The sequence below is a fragment of the Gopherus evgoodei genome, chromosome 4 (assembly GCF_007399415.2).
Source record: "Gopherus evgoodei ecotype Sinaloan lineage chromosome 4, rGopEvg1_v1.p, whole genome shotgun sequence".
Classification (NCBI taxonomy): Eukaryota; Metazoa; Chordata; order Testudines; family Testudinidae; genus Gopherus; species Gopherus evgoodei.
Genome location: NC_044325.1, coordinates 75894627 through 75915112, shown reverse-complemented (window position 1 = coordinate 75915112; position 20486 = coordinate 75894627). Strand labels below are relative to the sequence as shown.

Here is a 20486-nt window from a genome sequence, read left to right as displayed (position 1 = left end):
GCTGACAATGTCTTGATTTGGGAACTTTACTTCCATTTGGCCCATGCCATTCTTTCCTGCCAGCACTTTGCCCTCTAGGATAGGGACTCAGCATCCCAGCCTCCCCTTCCCTCTGGCCTGGTTCTCTTACCTTTCTCTCACTGCCATCCAGGTTGGCATACTCAATGGTCTTCATGCCAGCATCTGCCCAATACAGGCGCTGAGACTCGTAGTCAATGGCCAACCCATTGGGCCAAGTCAGATTGGAGGAGATGATCACCAGGCGGCTGGAGGCATCCATACCGGCACACTCAATCTTCGGGCTGACTCCCCAATCAGTCCAGTACATGAACCTGAACACAGGGCCCAAAGGGAAGTGAGCACCTGCACTCCTACTCCTGCTCCCACAGAAGCTCACCATTAGCCAGAGAAGGCAAGTGTCTTGGTGCCTTCAGCAGCCAGAGGGAAACAGTGTCAGGCTAACATGATCTGTACTTCCATCCCTAGAGCCCTGCCACCTTTTTATACACATTGTCCTGGTCCAGAATTCATAGCCCCTCCTCTGCCAAGAACCTGGCAAGGAGGAGAGAGATGGTAACACTGAAAGAGGATGCAGAAGCAAGTTGGCTTATTGTTGCCTTAAGATATTTCTTAACTGTCTTCAAATCCCTGCAGTCATGAGAGTAAGCAGAGCTGCTCTGCATCAGCCTCCCAGTAAACACCAAAGAAGAGAATGGTGCAGATTTATTCCAGCCTTCCAGCACTTGAGAAGCAAGAGCTGCTGGGCTTGTGCCCAGCCACCCAACCTAGTCTGATGCTTGGCTCTGCAAGGTCCTGTGGCTCAAAGGCAGAAGCTTTTATTACAATTCACTTCCTACAAACATGCTATTTTGAGATTTTCTTTCTGTGAGAGAATGAAACCTTGGAGACGCACTCACTGGATATGATATTCCTGGGCCCATTGATTCTGCATCTCACTTGGGACCAAAAATGTTTGCACTAATTTAGTTGGTGATATGCCACTGTAATTCACTTCTGTCTTCAGATTAACCTAATGGCCAAGCAGATATCAGGGCCCTCACAAGAACTCAGCATCAACATGGAATGAAGAACAGTCTGAATAAATAAATAAAAGCCCTCATTCTCTTCTCAAACTTATTTTACACTAGTGTAACTATAGGGACTTCAGTGGGTTACTCCTGATTTACACTGTGTGAGTGGGATGAGGCCCAAAATAACAGCTATCACTCTGACAGCTTGTTCTAGAAGTCCCTGCTGCTTGTCCTGTCAATGCCATCAGCATCCACAAGTCAGGCCCTTCTTTTCAGACTTTGGTAGACCTGTTATAGAGGCCGTTCTAGGTGTGGGTCTCTCTAAAGTCCCAAGGTGTCCAATAGAATGGCAATGGCACAATGAATCAAACCCAAACAATTCAGAGAGAGACAGAATTTATTGCCATGTAATCCCAAGAGGAAAGAAGTTCTCACCCTCCAACAGGATCCACCACAATATCTCGTGGTCTATCTAGGTTCTCCCAGATCAGTACAGTTCTCATGGTTCCATCTGTATTGGAGACCTCTATCCGGTCTGTTCCTACAGAGATCAGGAGAGTGGAGGAGAGAGAAGGAGAGAAAGATCAAAGACCTCTGGAACCACAGGAGACAGAAGAAACTAACATTGATACAGTGATTCAGTTTCCCTGCCTGCCATCCTCTCACCTGACCTGGGAGGCCTGAAGTGAGTGTGGAACAGATTTACTCAGCAGAGAACTCTCACGTTCAACTTCCCAACCCCAGCAACTTTTGAAACCTGGTGCAGCTGGTAGGAAGTGCTCTACCAGGCCATCATAGGCATCTGGCTAGGCCCCAGAAGACGTCTAGGGGCATACCTTCCTCACATACCTCAGAACTTATTTCTCTGGCAGAAAAATCCTCCAGATTCTAACCATTCTGTCCTGAAGTATGTGGTTGGAAAACTCAAGTGAGAGCCATTTACAGCGAGCAGCTGTTGTCCTCGGACATGCACATTCCTGCGGACATCAGCAATGGGGTTACAGCCCCAGTAGAAGTAACACAGGAAGCCAAATTGGTTCCTGCTTCATTAGAAAGATGGGGAAGGAGAACCCATGTTTGCCAAATGGAGAAAGACAAAATTGAAACAGATCAGGCTGCCAAGCTAATACTGAGTTTTTATGAACAGGGAAGAAGATTACACCCTGTAGAGAGCAGAAGACCCCAGTACCTGCATCAGTCCAATACAGCTTGTTGGTGACCCAATCGATAGCCAGTCCAGCTGGGCTTTCCAGGCTGGTATCCACCACAACCTGAGCAAGAACCAAAACAAAAAGTCACCAAACAAGAAACTCCCTTGAGAAGAGTCCTTGAGCCTGGCTCTCCGCCTGTCCACTGCCAGCCAACAACTCAGGCTAGCAAAATCCAGGCAGGAAAGATCCACATGAGAAAAAAAGTGTTGAGGACTTCAGAATTCAAACTTGCCAGTTAAAGAATGGCTGTTGGACACCTCATTTTCTACCTTTATTCCATTCCCCAACTGCCAAATTCTTGAGCTCTGTCAATGGCAGCCTGAGCATGAGCCAAAGGGGATGCCCAGAAAGTAACTCGCAGTCCCTGCTGAGCCAGGGAAAAGGGGATTTAGAACCTTGTTCGTTTGTGTTTTATTGAGCCTGTGAAAAATCAAAGCCGGAGCTGGGTATTTACAAATCAATGTTCTCTCTTGCCCTAACTTCAGGGAGTCCCAGACAAGGAAGTGCACACACAGCACACACAAGGGTCGAAGAGCTCATCTTGGATCACCAGTGATTAACATGAGCCAAAACTAATGTGGGCATGGACAGGACCAGGGCAGCAGACCCCCAGAAGGCTGATACAGCCCCAATGGTTTATACAGAAACCTCAAGCCAGATTCACAACACAGAAGGCTGAGATCCCCAGAAGCTGCTTGGCCTGGTAACCTCACATCTACAGAATACAGTACCTCCTGGCCTGATCCGTCCCATTTTGCTCTGCTAATAGAGTCGGTGCTGACATCTGTCCAGTAGACATAGTCATCCTTTGAGTCCCAGTCCAGAGCCACAGCACTTCGCACATCAGCCAGGGGGATGACATCATCTGACAAGTCTTCTGTGTCGAAGCTGATCCGACGGATGTCCATCCTTCGGGCAAAAAGCAGGAACTTGTCAAGACCTGATCAAAGGTCGAAAGGTCTTCTTTTAATTTCTCTAAGTTCAACAACATAGTGACAAACACAGACAATTCTACTGTTACATCGGAGCTCCACTGCATACACACCACTCAATGCTGATTCACAGGCCAGGCCCTCACTGCTGGAATGGGGTGGGGGTGGGGGTGGGGTGGGGGGCAGAACATAGTAATGGGAATCTGTTTCCTGGGGGTGGGAGAGACCACAGTACATGGAACAAGCCCATCAGATCTGGAACCTATATGGAACACAGATCTGACCTACAGCAGGTAGCTTTGCCATCATCTGTGATTCCAGAAAATAAGGGGGCTAATTCTCCTGTAATTGAGCACACTGTAAATCAGGAGTAACTCCCCTGCAGTCCTTGAAATTAAGCTATTCATTGTTCACAAAGGTTGCAGTTCAGATGGGAGTTTCCAGGTGACACACCCCACCCAGCTGCAGACACACACTGTGGCATAAGCACTACTTCAACTGTAAGCAGGCTAGAATGGATATGCAAAGCCAACATGCATCTTGCACCAACGTGGTGCTCAGTAGGGGGGTGCAAAAAGATGACATGATCTTACAGTAAACCACCTACAGTTACCCTACCCACCTCTAAAGGCTTTGTCTGCTGCACCCCTCTCACCCCACGTCTGGAAGTGACACAGCTGCTGCTTACTCAGATTTCTGACCCACTTCTACACATGGGACGTGGGGCTGCGTGAGCACATCTGAGACTGGTAGCATTTGGGACTGTGACATGCAGGCTCTGATCCCACCCCACTTACTCTGAGCACAGGTGTGGCTGCTGGTCTTGCGGAAGCCTGTGGGGCAGGCACAGGTGTAATCCTTGCTGTTTGGCAAGCACAGATGAGTGCAGCCCCCATTGTTGGCCCCACAGCGGTTTTTCCCTGCTCAAATAGCCAAAAACAAAAACAACCACGCATAAGGCAACCAGTAAAGAGAGCAAGAGACATAGCAAGGGTGAGGGCAAGTGGGAAGGGCAGAGAGGGACACGCAGGCACACACGCAAGAGCTGGGAAATGTTCTACTTTGAGGTAGCTATTTGGACCTCCTGCCCATTCACGTAGACCAGTCCTGCATGGACATGGGTACAAACGGCTTGTCTACATAGGAAAGTTATTCTGGAATAGGGTAGGGAGTGAATTTAGAGTGGTGTAACTATTTCAGAATGACTTGTGTGTAGATAAGCCCCAAACTAGTGGTCCCCAAACTTTTTTGGTTGCATTCTCCCCTTTCCTAGTATGCATCCCCCCTCCAGGAGCTGCAGTTGGGGCTGGGAGCCATGGTTGGGAGCAGGGCCAGTGCTGCAGCTGAGGTTGCGGCCAGGAATAGGGGTGCGGTTGAGGCTAGGAGCTGGGGGCCACAATCAGGAGCAGAGCTGTGGCCAGGAACAAGGCTGCAGTCGGAGCTGCAGCTGGGGCCAGGAGCAGGGCTGTGGTCAGAGCTGCGCTGTGGCCAGGAGTGGAACTGCTGTCAGGAGCCAATGTCTGGGGGTGGGGCCAGAGTGGAGCTGGGAAGCAGGGTGGTGCCAGAGTGGAGCTGGGAGCAGGGTGGGGCTGGTTAGCGCTCCCTCCTGCCCCTGTGGGGGCTGGCCCAGGTCCCACTGCATCCCCTGAACATTCCACCACATTCCCCTGGGGGGGCACACCCCACAGTTTGGGGACCACTGCCCTAAACACTCACAATCAGAAAGCAACTGTCCCCCTGTGCCAGTGGGGTGGGGGCAAGGGGAGGAGGAAGAGGCTGTGGTACACCCATCCAACAACTGGAGAAAGAGCCTTGAAATAACATCAAACCAAAAGTTGCTGGATGGAGAAATTAGTGCTGGACTCTGGTACCAGAGGTAAACTTGGGGTCATGCATGGGCCTCACGAGGGAAGATAGTGAGTAGTGGATAGAACAGTATCTCTGAGTCCCAGGCCTGGACTCTCCCTGCCATAGAGTCCCCAGCCAATTGGCTCTCTCCCTGCAGATGTGTCTCCCTGCACCCTTTGCAGTTACCTGCTGGCTGGCGCTGAGGGTGCAGTGTGTGGATGTCCATGGGGAAGTGGAGTTTGTTGCGGATGATCTCCTGGTTCTTGCCCGTGAATTTGTTGGCACTATTGATGCTCTTGGTGTGCCAGTCCGTCCAGTACAGGCTATCCTCAAACACTGTGATAGCAAAAGGGTGTGGGAGGCCTGCAGCAAGAGTCCAGCACAGACATACAGGTTAATTCAGATCCCAGGAAAGCTAGACTAGCAGAAAAGCAGAGGAAAGCCCCTGAGCCTGTCCTTCTGGGGCGCTCCTGCACACCCAGGGGTCTCTGACCCTGACAGACTCAGAAGAGTCAAATCCAGTGTTCACCAAAAAGAACTTTGCTTCTCTTCAAGGGCTAGTAGGAGAGGGGTAGAGCCTGTCCCCAAGGGATGGGAGGAGTATGGCAGACTCACTCTATGGTGGTGTTTGGGGAGTTGGGGGGAATGGAAAGTAAATGTAGCAGCTCTCAGACAGGTTGCTCCAAAGCTCACTCTGTACTGCTATATCTTTCCTGATGCAGCATAGCTCTCCCCACAGCTGAAGCCTAGTTCTCACCTTGGCTGATAACAGCCTTCCTGTTCCGCCCATCCAAGTCAGCCCTCTCAATGACATGGTGCTTGGCATCCACCCAGTACATCCTGTGCCCAGCATAGTCAATAGTCAGCCCATTGGGCCAGAAGAGGTGTGTATCAGCAATGATGCGTCGATTGGAGCCATCCATGCTGGAGTATTCAATGCGAGGTGTGTTGCCCCAATCTGTCCAGTAGATGGTGCTAGAGGAGGGAAGGAGAGGCCTGAAGGCTAGGAAATTGAGGCCCTAAGAATGGCTCCAGGCATCACTTCACAGCAAGGGAGAGAATAAGCCAGCTCTGTAACCTCAAGCCATGGGACCGGGTCTCAGTCATAGGGGAAGCGAGAGCAGCCCCAACCTGCCATGCAACACTTTTTGGATTCAATTTGCAGTGACCCAAGGGAAGGGCAAGCATTTCCCTGGATGCATCCTGGCCTGGAGCCCCCTGCTTTGTAAGGCTCCCTAACCCTGTGATCAAAGACAATACTGTGTGCACAGAGGAGGCCCTGGGCCAGGAAACAAGGAGAAATCTAGATCAAGGATAGGGCCCTCACTGCTCAGTCTCATGTATCTGGAACAATACTTAATTTGTAAGAATGGTTGAGCCCCGGCACCAGTATTAGGAGCCAGGGCTCTAGGGTGACCAGACAAGTGTGAAAAATTGCGCCGGGGGAGGGAGAGGAGGAAATAGGAGTCTATATAAGAAAAAGACCCAAAAATCAGGACTGTCCCTATAAAATCGGGACATCTGGTCACCCTACAGGGCTCAAGCAATCTTTTTACTCTCATAACTGACGCGACAAGCCAGAGATGCCGGGGCTATGAACTTCCAAGTCTACAGGTGTTGGGGTCAGCCCTGGCACAAATTAAGCACTGATTTGGAGGGTTCCCCCAATATAGGAGTTAGTGGAGCCCCATGCCCCCACTCACCCTCCATTGGGTGAAGTGCAATTGCTCGTGGTTTCTCCAGGTTCTCCACAGAAGCACCTTTCTGTGCGTGCCATCCAGATTCGCCACTTCAATCCGAGACGTCCCAGAGTCTGTCCAGTACAGCTTGTCATGGATCCAGTCGATGGCAAGTCCACCTAGCCAAGGGGAAGAATTAATCACAGACCAAAACCAAGGAGGGCATATTATGCTGCTAGAACAATTCCTCTTCTCCTTCAATCCCTCTAGAGGCCCAGCCTCTAAAAACCTCCAAGAGGAGAGTACCTCCACCATCCCCATCCAAAGGGGACACATCCCAGCTGTCTCTCTCTTCCTCCACTCCCCATTGTGTGGTCTGGTCAGCTTCCCATGACTTTGTCCTAATTACTGGCCACACACCTGGCTCTCCAGCCCCGTGGACACCACCTCCTCTACGTTGCTGCCATTGAGGTTGGCCCTCATGATGCGGTCCAGTGTGACATCAGACCAGAACACAAGCTCCTTGCTGTGGTGGAAATCAAGGGCAATGGCATTCTCCAGGTTGTTCAGGAGCAAGGTGTACTCTGAGCGGTGAGGCAGCACCTGCCGGATGTCAATCCGATTGGCAAAGAGCAGCACTGGCTCTGGCCCTGAGGGACACACAGAAGAGAGCATGAGGGGAACCTCAAGTGGGTCACCCCCTGAGCCCAATGTCATCACTTCCTTACATTGGTACCAAAGAGCCAACTGATGAGTGTAAAGGACTGGGAAGAAGAGACAAGGTGAGTGTTCACACTAATGACACTGGGATAGACAGCTTGGAAGCACTTTGCAAATGCTCACCAAGAGCTGATCAACCCCATCCCCCGCCTGAGCATCTCACATCAGCCCCATCAGCCATTCCCCCAGACACAAGCACCCAACATCACAAGCATATGGTGTACTCCGCCCTCCCCTTCTACAACACAACTTACAGTCTGAAAGGACAGGTGAGAACAGTTACAGTTAGTCCTAAACAGCCAGAGCAAGCTTAGCAGAGAGGGGCTGTCTTTTTTTTTTGCTTCTTTTTTTGGTTTTGTCTTGTAAGTAGGTGTACAACAGCACTTGCTGAGCTATGCTACATTAGGGGAGCTAAGGAACCAAGCTAAGGTGAAAACAACGTGTGTCTTTAAAAGCACATGGCGTCCACACTCAGAGAATGAAATATGCAAACATAAAGCAGAGTCTTGCCAATACAGAATCAGTGATCATGAGTCTGTTTCTATTTCTGGTTACAAAGCACAGTCCAAACCCATAGAGGAGCGACTGTGCAACCAGCATGACAGGGAAATTCCTTCTGCTGCAGGGTCTGGGACACAAGGGAGCCAGAAGGAGAGGAGCTGGTCTTGATCCTAGCAGAGGGAGAGTGGTGGCACTACACAGCTACCAACCACTGGGCAGTAAACCTGGAGGGTGAATCTCTGTCCTAGGCAGATCATACCATCTCTGACACAGACTTGAGAACCCCACGTCTCTTACATATTAGTAGGACTTATCCACCTAGCCAGGTTAACGAAGTATTACTGAACTGAGTTACCAGAGTGTGCACACGCAGGCACACACACTAGAGCTGACAGTTCCTTCTTACCCAGAGCTTTGCAGCTGCGCTTGTCCGGGCGAAGCTCATAGCCTTGCTCACACCAGCACTGGAAGCCACCCTCACTATTAGTGCAGCCCTGGCTGCAGTAACCCTCCTCAGCACATTCATTCACATCTACAAAAGGGCAAGGGAACAAAGTTTCAATTAGCTCACCAATATCCCACCACTACCAGAAGCTGTCCACATCTCCCTGCTACTCTGTCTCTATGCCCGTGTTCCATCTTCCACCCCCGTCATAGACCTCCAGCTGCGAGAACCTTATTGCTGCAGTGAGGACAGATGGAATGACTGACCCTGCCTGCTCACCTTGACATGATCGGCCATCCTCCAGCAGCCTGTAACCTGTGTGGCAGGTGCACTGCACCATCCCTCGCGCCATATGGCACTTCTGGGCACAGCCCCCATTGTTGAGATTGCAGTTCTCCTCACCTGTCCGTGGACCTGTAGGGGCAGCAACATGTAAAGAGGGCAGAGATGAGACAAGACAGCTGCTATTATGCTCAGCTGTTAGACGGCAGCAGGCTTGTGGAAGAGGCTAACCCTGAAGGGAGGAGACATGTCCAGCAGAAGGCTGCATCCCCTTAGGTGGTAGCAACATTTCACTCAGACAAAGGGTAACAACTCCTCCCAAGATCTGTGCATTGGCGGTTGGAGCAGGAACCTTTGGGATTCAATCTCTGAAAAAACATTCAGCTGTTTGACAGCACAGGATTGATCGTCCTATTGCTCCCCCCACTACCCCCTCTAAGCCTGCACATCAATCACCCCAGTGACCAGTGCTGGGGTCTCTTCTTCATAACTCCTATTAAGACTACTAGGGTCGCTTTCCCTAGGCACATGGCTCTCAATAACATCACGGGGTTGACCCCACCTTACCCAGCTCAACCATGAGGCACTGGGAACAGGGAGACTTACGGCAGTTTTGGTGGGGACTCTCGTCGCTGCCATCTCCACAGTCGTTCACACCGTTGCACAGCTTCCTCTGGCCAATACACCGTCCGTTCCCACAAAGGAACTGGTCAGGGGCACACTGGGGACTCCCTGTGGGGGCAGAAGGGAAGTCACATACCCAGAACTAGGATTCAAACAAGAACAGTTCAGCAGAGGTTTGCTGCACAGGACAGCAAGTCCCAGAGCAGAAAGAAGAAAAGAGGAGTGCTTGGCTGTGCTAGGTTACTGCATCTCCATCACATTCATTAGAGTCTTCTCTTTTGGAATTAGAGTGAACCTATTGTTCTATGTTTCTGTGGCTCCTGGGAAAGCAGCTTAGGTTCACTTTACACTCCCCACTACTGCCTCCTCCCTTGTGTTGCTTCAGAGGACTTCAGATTCCCCTCCAGACTGTGTCAAGTATTACTCTATGAAGTCGTCCAGATATTTTATATATATATTTTATTTCTCTCAGATTAAGTGCAAAATCATGGTTTAATTCCTGTTGGTGCCAGATTCCACAAGCGTCCTGGGCCCCTTCTCAACATGTGTCCGAGGAGCTAGCCTGCACGTTTCCTCCCACTTTAATCATGTGAGATGTCACCCTAATGCAATCTTATGTTTGTCAAAAACAGAATTTTACCCTGTTCTAGATGGAAAGCTCTTGGATGGATTTGGACTAAGGTTTACACAAAGCCCTGAAAAGTCATCTGTGGAAAGAGGATTTCACAAGTGAGCCATGCACTTCAGTTTCTAATGATGGCAGGGAGACACTGTGCAGTTTTATTCAGGACCTTCCTTTCTCCTTTTATTTGTTTCTGAAATTAATTTTTACTGTAAAAGATCACTATATAAAATGGGATCATCTTAATCATCAGTGTCAGATCTGATGATCTGAGTTACTAAAATATGTTGTGACTGCTGTTTACTCCTGTTAGCCTTGCAGAATCAACCCAGCTCAGAGGGAGGGAGCTGGAACCAATTCCTACTTGTAAATCATCAGCATAATTGGTTATGGTAACACCTGTGAAAAACCATGAAAGGCAATGGGGCTTTACAGATGTACTGATGAAATAATTTGGCCTCCAGAACCTTTATTACAAGTGATGTGTGAGAAGAGAAAAAAAAAAAAATCAAGAGATTATGGTGATGGGCACCAATAAAAGATCCAGATAGACACACAAACCTGGAATCCAACAACATATTTACAGAGTCGCTTTTAAGAGCAGAGCCAGTTAAATGAGCCATTTTGACATCTGAAGCTTGTTCATTATAACTGACAGAAAGATGCCATATTATTTCTAGATTTGTGATTTCAAATAGCTGACTAGACAGACTAAAGCACACCAACTGATCAGCTTTGTTGCACTGGCAATTACGTGTCTGGAAGGTGCTTGTGTCTTAAGTTTTTTTCATAGCTGGTAAGACTAATTCTCTACTGAGCCAAATTTCAGCACCAGTTTTGGACTCTTAAATGTCAACTTTACTATAAGTCGCTGAACATTAGGTAACATTTCTGGCCAGACAAATCCTCAGACATTTTACAGAATGTGTGTATTGGATCCCATCAGTTAATTGTTATCAGCTGACCTTCAGCATATTTATAGTAGGTATTGGCTGTTTAATGAAGAATCTCCTTAGAGTTGGCTTTATTATTGTGTTGGATGTATCAATTCATCCCAACCCTGATTTCAGGGGTAATGCAGGTTTGATTTGGTTTCTTGGCAGTCATCATTCCTTTGACTTTTTGTTTAGATACCTTCATTACTGGGGTGAGGACCGGTGGTGTTATCAGACTCCTTGTAGTTGTAGTTAAATGTGCAATTGCATTTTCAGGATTAGCATCTCCTGCACAAAGGTACCTACAACAGCTGATAGCTCTAAAACAATCAGCATGGACACTTGAACTTCAGTCAATATCTACAGAGATGTTATTGACTAATGCAGTAAGTGCAGTCTCCATACCAGAAGTTGTTGCTGAAGGATGGGCAAAGGGGGAGGTGGAGGAATCAATACTTAGCTACCTATGATATCTAATTCAGATCCATTAGCTGCAACAGACAATGCAGCTGCCCCCACCAAGACCTACCTGTGTTCTCACAGCTCTCCTCATCACTGTTGTCAGAACAGTCATCCTCTCCATCACAATGCCATGACAAACGGACACAGCGCCCAGATTTACAGCGGAATTGGTCAGCTGTGCACATGGATGTGGCTGAGGAAACAAAGGAAAATACAACTATACAGAGCAATTATAAATCTAACCCACCAGCCTTATACCCTAATTCCCTTCCACTCCATATCACCACCACAGCCCAGGCCTCTGTCTGGCATCCCAGACACTCACTGCAGTTCTTCTCATCTGACTGGTCATCACAATCAAAGTCACCATCACACCGCCAGCCAGCATTGATACACAAGCCACTGTTGCACATGAATTCCCCGGAGCGGCACGGCTGGTGAGATGCTGCAGAGAGGGCATAGCATGTTAGTACCAAGGCATTTCAATTCCCCCCCAGGCCATCCTCACGTCCAACTGGTACGAACATGAACCCCATGCTCAGGGCAACCGTAAATCTCTGACTGCCAGAAGTAAGGAAGGGAACTTGGGTGGATCACTCCAGCTGCCCTGTTCCGTACTCTCCCCATGAAGCTCTGGAACTGGATTCTGTTGGATACAGGATACTGAGCTAGATGGACCATTGGTCTGACCAAGTAGGGTCACTCATGTAATTGACCCATTCAGGAATGCTTCAGCCCCTGTATCTAGGGCTCCTGGTTAGACAATGACCCTGCCGTCGAGGCCAACAAAACCAGCTTGGGCTCCACCAATAGGAACTTTCCTTCTAGGCAGTGTCCCTCCCCAACCAATTCCAGCCAGGGCACTAGGGAGGGACAACTTCCCCAACTCCAGCCAAATCCTCCCATTTGGATCAGCTACCGGGGGGGACCCCAGGGGATTACTCTCCCTTGCCGCTGACTCACAGCAGTCGGACTCATCAGACCAGTCCCCGCAGTCATCGTCACCATCACAATGGTAGATGTCCAGAATGCAGCGTCCGTAGGCACACTGGAATTCCTCTAGGCTACAGGTCGTGGCTGGAACATCTGATGCTAACAAGGAAACCAAGGGAAAGGAAAGGCTGAGGGCAGGGACCAAGCCACTTTATGCTTATGCTGGTGGGAACAAGAGGGGCCAGGGAGGCATACAATGCAGCAGGTGCAGTGCATGTGCACAAGTGACTCGCTCCCTCCCTCCAGCCCTCAGCATGTCCACAGCACTGACAGGGACTCAAACACTTCACTGGAAAGCTGTTGACAGCTGCATGTAATGGAACCAACCCACTCAGCACCACCCAGAGATCCATCCTTATCTCCAAGCTTATCTACGAGTTACAGATGGGGAACTGAGGCATAGAGAGGTGAAGCAACAGAGGAAAAGCCAGGGACAGAACCTAGGAGCGCTAACTCTCTCATTCTGTGGTCAGAGCACTAGATCATACTGCCCTATAATAAAGGCTTACATAATACCTCAAGGGGTGGGAGTAGGGTGAGGGGTGGACTCAAAGCAACAAGCCTGACTCAACCCTATACCTCTTAGAATAAAGTCAGCCTTTGTGGTGTGATGCACCTCACCTGACTGAGGTTCAATGTAGGTCAGACTGCAGGGACTGTTCCTTGAAGGACTCAGAAATATGATGGGAAGGTAAGCAGTGGAGCAGCAAGGTGCCTTGGGTTTGCACCAGGCCTTTGAAGCATTGCTACCCCTGACATGCTGCCAAAACAAACTGCTCCAAATCACTGAAATCCTTCCCAGCAGACTGACCCTGTGCAGGACCTGGCATACTCAGAGTCAAGAGTTTGCCTGCTGCCCTGCTCTGGACAGCCGGGTGCTGCACAGGAAGGTGCCCTCACCAAGGAATTCTTGGAGAGTTTCAGTGCAATGGAGACTGAATTCCTCTCTAACCCTGGGCAGGGAGCCGTGGGACACTGTCCAGAGAAGAAAATGCAACATTTAGCACATGGAGGCTGAAGAACCCAACTAATAACTTGGTGATCTCTGGAGTCGGAGAGGCTTTGGGATGGGGACTGGACTGAAAGCTGCCACCGCTAGGAATTCACACAGAACTGTCCCTCCAGCTGGGAGCATGGGACAAAGGCAGACACCCAGTAAGAGCTTTATTTCATGCCAGTGTCTGATATCCAGATGCTTAACAGGAGCCCACTGACTGGCTCCAGGTACTCTTATAGAGAGCTGAACAGGCAGGCCGTGGGTTTCAGGGAAGAGATGACAGCTGGCAGCCCGGGGAGGGGGATAAAAGGGGAGAGGGTAGGAGACTGACCCTGCTATCCAAATAAAATTCTTATCTGCAAAACAGTTAGAAAAGTAGAAAAGGGGACTAGCCAGGCTTTGAGAAACACAAACTAAGCCTGAGAGGAGGGGACACCATTTCTATCCCATCCTGCCATGCAGCAGGAAGTTGGAGGTCTCCCTCTCCCTTCCCTGGGGCCTGTCCATGGACAGCAGGGAAAGGACAGGCAGGGGAGCTGGAAGAAGGGAGGGAGGTTGGCTTCTTCTCAGAGTCCTTTCCCAGCTCAGAAATCTTTGCAGCTCTGGCTCTCTGCCAGCTCTCATTATCTGGAGAGATAAAAGACAACTCCCCCTCCCCCGCATACTCCCTCCCGCCCTTCAGGAGCTGGAGGCCCTAATCCCCCTCCCAGAGCCTTTTGAAGTTTCCTCCTATCTAGAACAAATTCTGCAAAATGCCCTTGAGAGTGGAGTGGGGGAGAAGAGCTCTGCAACTTCCACAGACACTAACTGCCGCTCAGAGACTCAAGAGCAAGGGAGTGGGGGGAGTAACAGGATCCTGCCCCTGTTGCTACAGGCCCGTAGAATGGAGACAGCTGCTTCTGGCTCCCCCACACTCCCAAGATCTTCTCCCAGCTCTTCTATCCACTTAGCTAAAACTGGACAAAATTTTCAACAAACTATCCCAGTAAACAGATGGAAGGTCGGGGGGACCCCAAAGAGTGTGCAGGCATGGGGGGGGGCTCCTTTAGAATTCTCTGCAGGAATCAAAGGGGGAGGTGAGGGGAGGGATCCTTCCTCTCCTTCCCCACTTCATTATATGGCCCATCCGTGGTGCACAGGACCCCTGGCTCTGGCTCAAGATAGCACCAGCCTGGGAGCAGAAGGGAAAAGCAGCCAGCCCAGGTTACCACTCAGAGACAGACAGACATACAGTACTTGTCTGCACCATGGGGCTGATGATGGCCCCCAGCATCAGGGATGGAACACAGTGAAGCTGCTAGTACAAACAGGGCCAGTTCGTTTCCACACATATTACAGAAGGCACACTAGGCCCCAGGTTGGTAGCAGGAGCAAGCAGCTAGCTCCCAAGGCTCTGAGGGAAGGAGGATACTCACGGCAGTTCTCCTCATCCGAGCCATCCTTGCAGTCTGTATCGCCATCACAGAACCAGTGCTCGCTATGCAGCTGCCATCGCTGCAGCGGAATTCCTTCTCCGAACATTTCCTCATGTCTGCAGGCCAGAGACAGCAATGCAATCAGAGTCCACGTCTCCCAGGGCACCCAAACATTTCAATGCCACCCACTGTGCCCAGATCTCCCAGAGCACCCAAACATGCTTGTACCACCCACTGAATCCCCCAGTGCACCCAAACACACCCATGACCTCTGGTGCCTGGGCACACCAAGCAGTGCTCATTCTGTTTAGCATTGGCTGTTGGATTAGAAAGGAATCCTCAAGAAGTTCAGAGCTCTGTGTCAGGAACAACACGTCCCAGCATGGGATGAATGAGACCAGGCTGGGCTGCTGGTTGGAAGAGAAGCCCCACAGCCTTAGATCCCAAGCAGTAACCCTGGTAGCATGCCCCCAACTGCTCATCTCAGGCAATCCAACTATGTGGCCTTATCATACTTTAGGAGATTAGCACCCAGTGGATGGAGTGGATGCAAGCCCCTTTGTAAGCAGCTGTCCGAGCCCAACTGCGCAGGCAACCCCATTCATGACATTCACATAGTCATGCCACTCACCACACTGCTCATCGTGTTGTCACCACAGTCCGTTGTCACCGTCACAGTGCCACAGGCTGCGGATTGGCAATATCCTTCTGACACGAGAACTCTCATCCTCCTCGCATTCCCGTGGAGGCTACAAGGACACAGCTGAGAGTGAGCTGAAGACAAGCGGATTACCTTACAGAGTCAGTCTTCAGGCCAGTACAAATGGGCCCTTTGAAACATGCCCTCCAAGAGGGGGCCACCATGAAGGGAAACCTCATCCCCCATCACACAGCACAACATAGGTGGAAGTTAGAGGGAGCCAAAGCCATCCCAGGATTCCAAGTCATCTCTTCAGATCCCCTCCCAGAGATTTCCTTGCAGGACAATGAGGAACGGACCTGCAGTATCAGCAACTTTTCAGGGGGACCCTTCCCTCATTGAGAGGACTGGATCCAACTGAAACTTCAGCTAGGACAAGAATCTCCTGTACTGCAGACTGGCAGGTCACCTTACTGACCTAGCCCACACTTCCTGGGAGCTCATGCATGTAGTCAACTTGTCCTCTTCCTTCCCACAGTTCCAAATCTCTCTTCTTCCCCTTCCCTATTCCCCGGAAAAGGCCTATCCATAGCCCATACTCCTCCAACACCCAACTCAGCATTTCAGCAGAGGGTAAAAGTCAGCACAGCTCAGACCTGAACATGTTAGCAACAGTACATGCCAAAGCACTCAGCAAAACAATCTCAAGCAAGCTCTTGGCTTCAGGTCCAGAGAAGTCTGCCCTATTCAAAGGACTGTGATCTGCAGGGATAAAGCTGCTTCTCACCAACACGTCCCTTTTGTGTGTTATCCCCATTCAGGAGCAAGAGTTTGCTGCTGGATCCTGCACATAATATTGGTTTGTCGGGTCTCCTGTTTCCCCTAGATTTGCTGCCATGTACAATCATGAGGAAGGGTCACTCTCAGTGACACCAGATTTGGTCCTCAGAGTTCCCATTAAAATCACCACCCCTGGCCTACCTGCTCTGATCTTCCAAGGTGGGGTAGGGGATGGAAATGGAGAATTTGGCCGTAAATGACCAAAACACTTGCACCCCAATCTATGGGCATCCCAATCCCTGTCTAGAGGAATGGAATGTCCATGTGAGCTGGCCCTGATTAATGAGCTCTATGGATTGAGAACAGGCATGGAAAAGATCTGGAAAGTTGGACAGCCAAACAGTCATACAAAATCTCAAACCTACAAAGCCCTAATTCTACACTCCCCCGCCTCGAATCTATAGTCCCAATGGGGAGCACTCCGATGACTGGCAAAATGGCACTAGGTGGGCGTGAGTTAAGCGCTGCAGTTGTCTGGGAGGTGGAAGGGGGTCATCAGGGAAAGCATCAAGTCAGGTGCTCTGGGAGCAGGCTCAGGAGCACACACACATGGATCACCCTGTAAACTCCTCCCCCATTGCTCAGTGTACCTGGGGAGAAGTGTGCGTCGAGGAGCTGAGAGCACTAGTCTGACAGCATGCATCTCAGCATCTAACAGCAGCCAGACACCAGCCCTAATGTCAGGTGCAGCTCCTGAGAGCTGTAATTGATGTGTGCTACAGGAAAAGCTGGTTCTCTGGTTCATGCTGACAGTTACTGAGATGGCTGCAATGAAGCAACCACAGAGCAGGGAGGGGCACTTAAATCACTTTACTTATAAAAAAAATCCCCAAGTAACCCCTGCCCCAGCACAGAAGGAAAAAAACGTGGAGCTGCAAGAGATCAGGTATATTTCCATTCACATTCTGTTAACTTTACTGGCATGACAACAGCCTTAGGTGCTGCCAGAGCTATTGTGGTACAGTAGAAGTGGCTGGGCTCTCTCATGTGGTGCCAGGTTGCCATGTCTCAGAGTAACTGGGCCTCTGACCAGGCCAATATCCCAGCAACACTCTCCTCAGTGAACCTGTTTGAAGAGAGAGGACCCTCAGGATGGCCCCACACAGCAGTGGAATCAGACAGTAGAACCTGAGGCCACAGGAAACCAGCCAGACAAACAATTTAGTGAGATTTAGCAGGGGTTAGGCATTTCCATGAACAAGGAGCACAGGAGCAGCTCGGCTCCCTGGGAAGCTTGGGGAAGTGCTTCATGGGACATTAACTAGCAGGCTGCAGGGCGTAAACTGTTCTCCAGCTGGGACCAGGAAGCATTCCCTCCGCCAGGATAAAGAGCTACACAATTGTCTGGCCAGGTGCGCTGGGGGAGGGTCAGGCTCCTTTGAAGCATCAGGTACTGAAGCATATGGAATTATGTGGGCCATTGAGTGGAAAAACTCTCATGTTCCTGTGTCAACAAAGTTAACATTGGTTAACCGTTTGGGTTCCGGCTTCCCAGAGGCCTAGCAAGCCAACGTGGCAACCATCCTTTCAGCAGTATGTCATCCCCCCCTTGAAGGGTTAACTTACGGCAGTCCTGTTCATCAGAATCATCTTCACAGTCATTGTCTCCATCACAGACCCATGAGCGACGGATACACTTCCCATTGTCACAGTGGAAATCCAAGGGCGAGCAAGTAGGCAACACTGGACACAGGAGAAAGGAGACAACTCACTATGTGCCTGCAGCAGCGTTCCTAAAATGACTGTTTTCTCCGTCTCCCCGGCTAGCAAGGGGGAAGTCCCCAAGCGGTACTGACGATGAGTTTCAAGTTATCAGTGAGAACAGACGCTGGGAACCTGTGGCTGAGTGCTGCTACATCACCATAGGAGCACTGACCTTCCCAATACAGGGGCCGAGCCACAGTATCCCATTCAGCTTCTTCTCCCTTTCCCATCCCCTACACAAGGCAATTCTCCCCATCCTGGTCCCTTCCCTGTAGTTTCACGTCCTTCCGGACATTCCAAAGAGAGTTAGCTACATAAAAATATATCTAAATTCTTCCCCTCCCTACGTGCTCCCCCAGTGCATCCTGTCCTCCCTTGTCTATTACACAGGAAGTGTCTCTGAAGTGATGCTGTTGAGCAGTTGGGTTTCTGAGGCACATGCCCAGCTTGCCAGAGAATGTGTATGAGAGGTGCTCTCCCAATGATATGTTGTTTCTAGGACTCATAAAAAGGAGTTTAAGGCAGCAGATGAAGATGCTACTCCCTGCTTCAGGCACAATATACGGCAGAATCCAGGCACTGTAGGAAGAATAGGAGGATGGGGGTGGAGGGGAGGCACCTTTATGAGTTCAGCAGAATGGCAACAAAGTGGGGCTGCTGGACTGTGGCTTTAAAGGGGGCCTGTGAGCATCCACAAGGCTGGAATTTGAGGTAGAGCATAAGCCCAGCCCTGCCCTTCCCTCACAGATGAGAGGAACACTCTGAGCCCTGGGAGGTTCATGCTTTCAAGTGCTGCCAGCTGCTGTGGGAATGAGGCTTACACAGGGCTCTGCTCCTGACAGGTGTCTTCACCAAAGAACAACGTTACCTTAATGATACAAAGAGGAGCAGAGCAGGAAGAGGCTGGGTCTCTGAAACCCTTTCATCCTAGCCCAGCCTGCTGATAGCATCTCCCAGCTGTCACCACCAGGCCAGTCCTGCTTTGCTAGGCTCATAACTCCTCCGTTCCCTGCCAAAGGCTCTGGGTGGGGGGTGAATACAGCAGCAACACAATAGACAAGGGAAGAGGCAGATCCCCTATGGGCAAGAGAGAACATACTGGATGGCAACACCCTCCAGTTCCCCACAGCTCAGAATTGCTGCCAACATCCTGTGTAGCCAGTGCAAATTAGACGGAGGAACCCCACGGGCTCTTTTACTTAATCAGACCCACCTGGAACTTTAACAGGATTAAACTCAGCATGGGAGAGCACCTCCTGCAGCTTTGCAGAACCCACAGAGCAAGTGCCCGCACCCATGGCTCCCACAGTTTCACTAACTCTAACAGGCCTCTCTGTAGGACCAAATATTTTCCCTTCTCAGCAGGAATATTAGGGACCTAAGCCCAGAAGCATGTATGGCTCTCTACTATAGGTGGAAAATGGCAAGGAACCAAGCGCCTGTACCAGAGAGCTCCCAAGATAACAGCGCAAAGGTGCAAGAGGTCTAGGGCCTGCTCTGCCTCACACACACATGGTTCCTCCTTCCTAAGTGTAACTTCAGGGCCTTTTGCTAGGTCTTTTCTCTGCTTGGTGCATCCTGGGACAGGGTTCATCTCCTAACGCAGGGCATCTCTGCAGCCCACCCCAATTTCTCAGTGCATAGCCCCTCTGCATCCCAGCCTGTTTGTCACCCTTCTCTAGCTAATGAAAGGCAGCTAGCACCATAGTATTTAAGTGCTGAATGTGCTTTTTTGACCACCTCTCGGGACTCCCACTTTCCATCCCACTTTTACTGTCTTAAATGAGCTAAATCACTACAACACGGTTTCACCCTTAAGCACCATCTACTGAAATGCTAGCCCCTCCACTGACAACGCGGTTCCATGGAGGAAGCTGAAAAGAAGAATAGTTCCCACTCCCATCATAGCAAAAGCCACATGGGATGGCAGACTTGGCACAGGGCTGGAAGCTAAGAGGACCTGAACTCTAATCCCACCACAGCCACTGACTGGTCTTTGAGACACTTTGTAACTAAACAAAGGCTGCAGGCATAATACACCTTTACAGAAGTTTAGGGGACTCAAAACAAGACATATCTGTTGAAAAGAACATTCACAATGGATATTTCATTCACCTCTATTTAGAGTGATGCATAGGAATATACGTAGGTGCAATGGGCTGAAATTAAGAGGGGACAAGTAGGCCAAATATGAAGGAAAACTTCCTGACAATGAGGTCTCTTAGGGTGTAGGATATTCTCCCCAGGGAAGGAGCAGAAGCCCCACCACACAGAGCATTTAAAACAGCACTGGACAAATCTCTACAGAATCTTGCACTGGCCCCCGAGAGACAGACTGGAGGAGCCAAAAGGCCTTTTCCATTTTTACTGCCTAGGATTCTACAAAGACCTGTGTTCAAATCACACCTAGCCTTTTCAGATACATCTCCACAGCCCAGAGCAGCAAGTCTCAGAGCCCAGTCAACAGACTTGGGCTCAAAGAGCTCATGCTACGGCATTAAAAATAGCTGTATAAATATTGTGACTCAGGCTGGAGCTCAGGCACCAACGCCCACCACCTTCCAAGGTTTCAGAGCCTTAATGTAAATACAGCAATTTTTAGCGC

At 50.1% G+C, this 20486-nt stretch overlaps 1 protein-coding gene across 1 annotated transcript in view; it reads right to left on the bottom strand.

Moving 5' to 3' along the window:
• The window catches only part of LRP4 (LDL receptor related protein 4), a 112514-nt gene that overhangs the window by 21304 nt on the left and 70724 nt on the right, over nt 1–20486 (bottom strand). The window contains 20 exon segments of the mRNA XM_030559901.1: nt 131–332; nt 1467–1572; nt 2221–2302; nt 2974–3182; nt 3972–4094; nt 5209–5385; nt 5780–5997; nt 6722–6770; nt 6773–6880; nt 7115–7351; nt 8329–8454; nt 8647–8781; nt 9256–9381; nt 11360–11485; nt 11618–11737; nt 12256–12384; nt 14698–14760; nt 14763–14813; nt 15329–15446; nt 17745–17860. Of these exon segments, the coding sequence (XP_030415761.1) occupies nt 131–332; nt 1467–1572; nt 2221–2302; nt 2974–3182; nt 3972–4094; nt 5209–5385; nt 5780–5997; nt 6722–6770; nt 6773–6880; nt 7115–7351; nt 8329–8454; nt 8647–8781; nt 9256–9381; nt 11360–11485; nt 11618–11737; nt 12256–12384; nt 14698–14760; nt 14763–14813; nt 15329–15446; nt 17745–17860 (2621 nt within the window).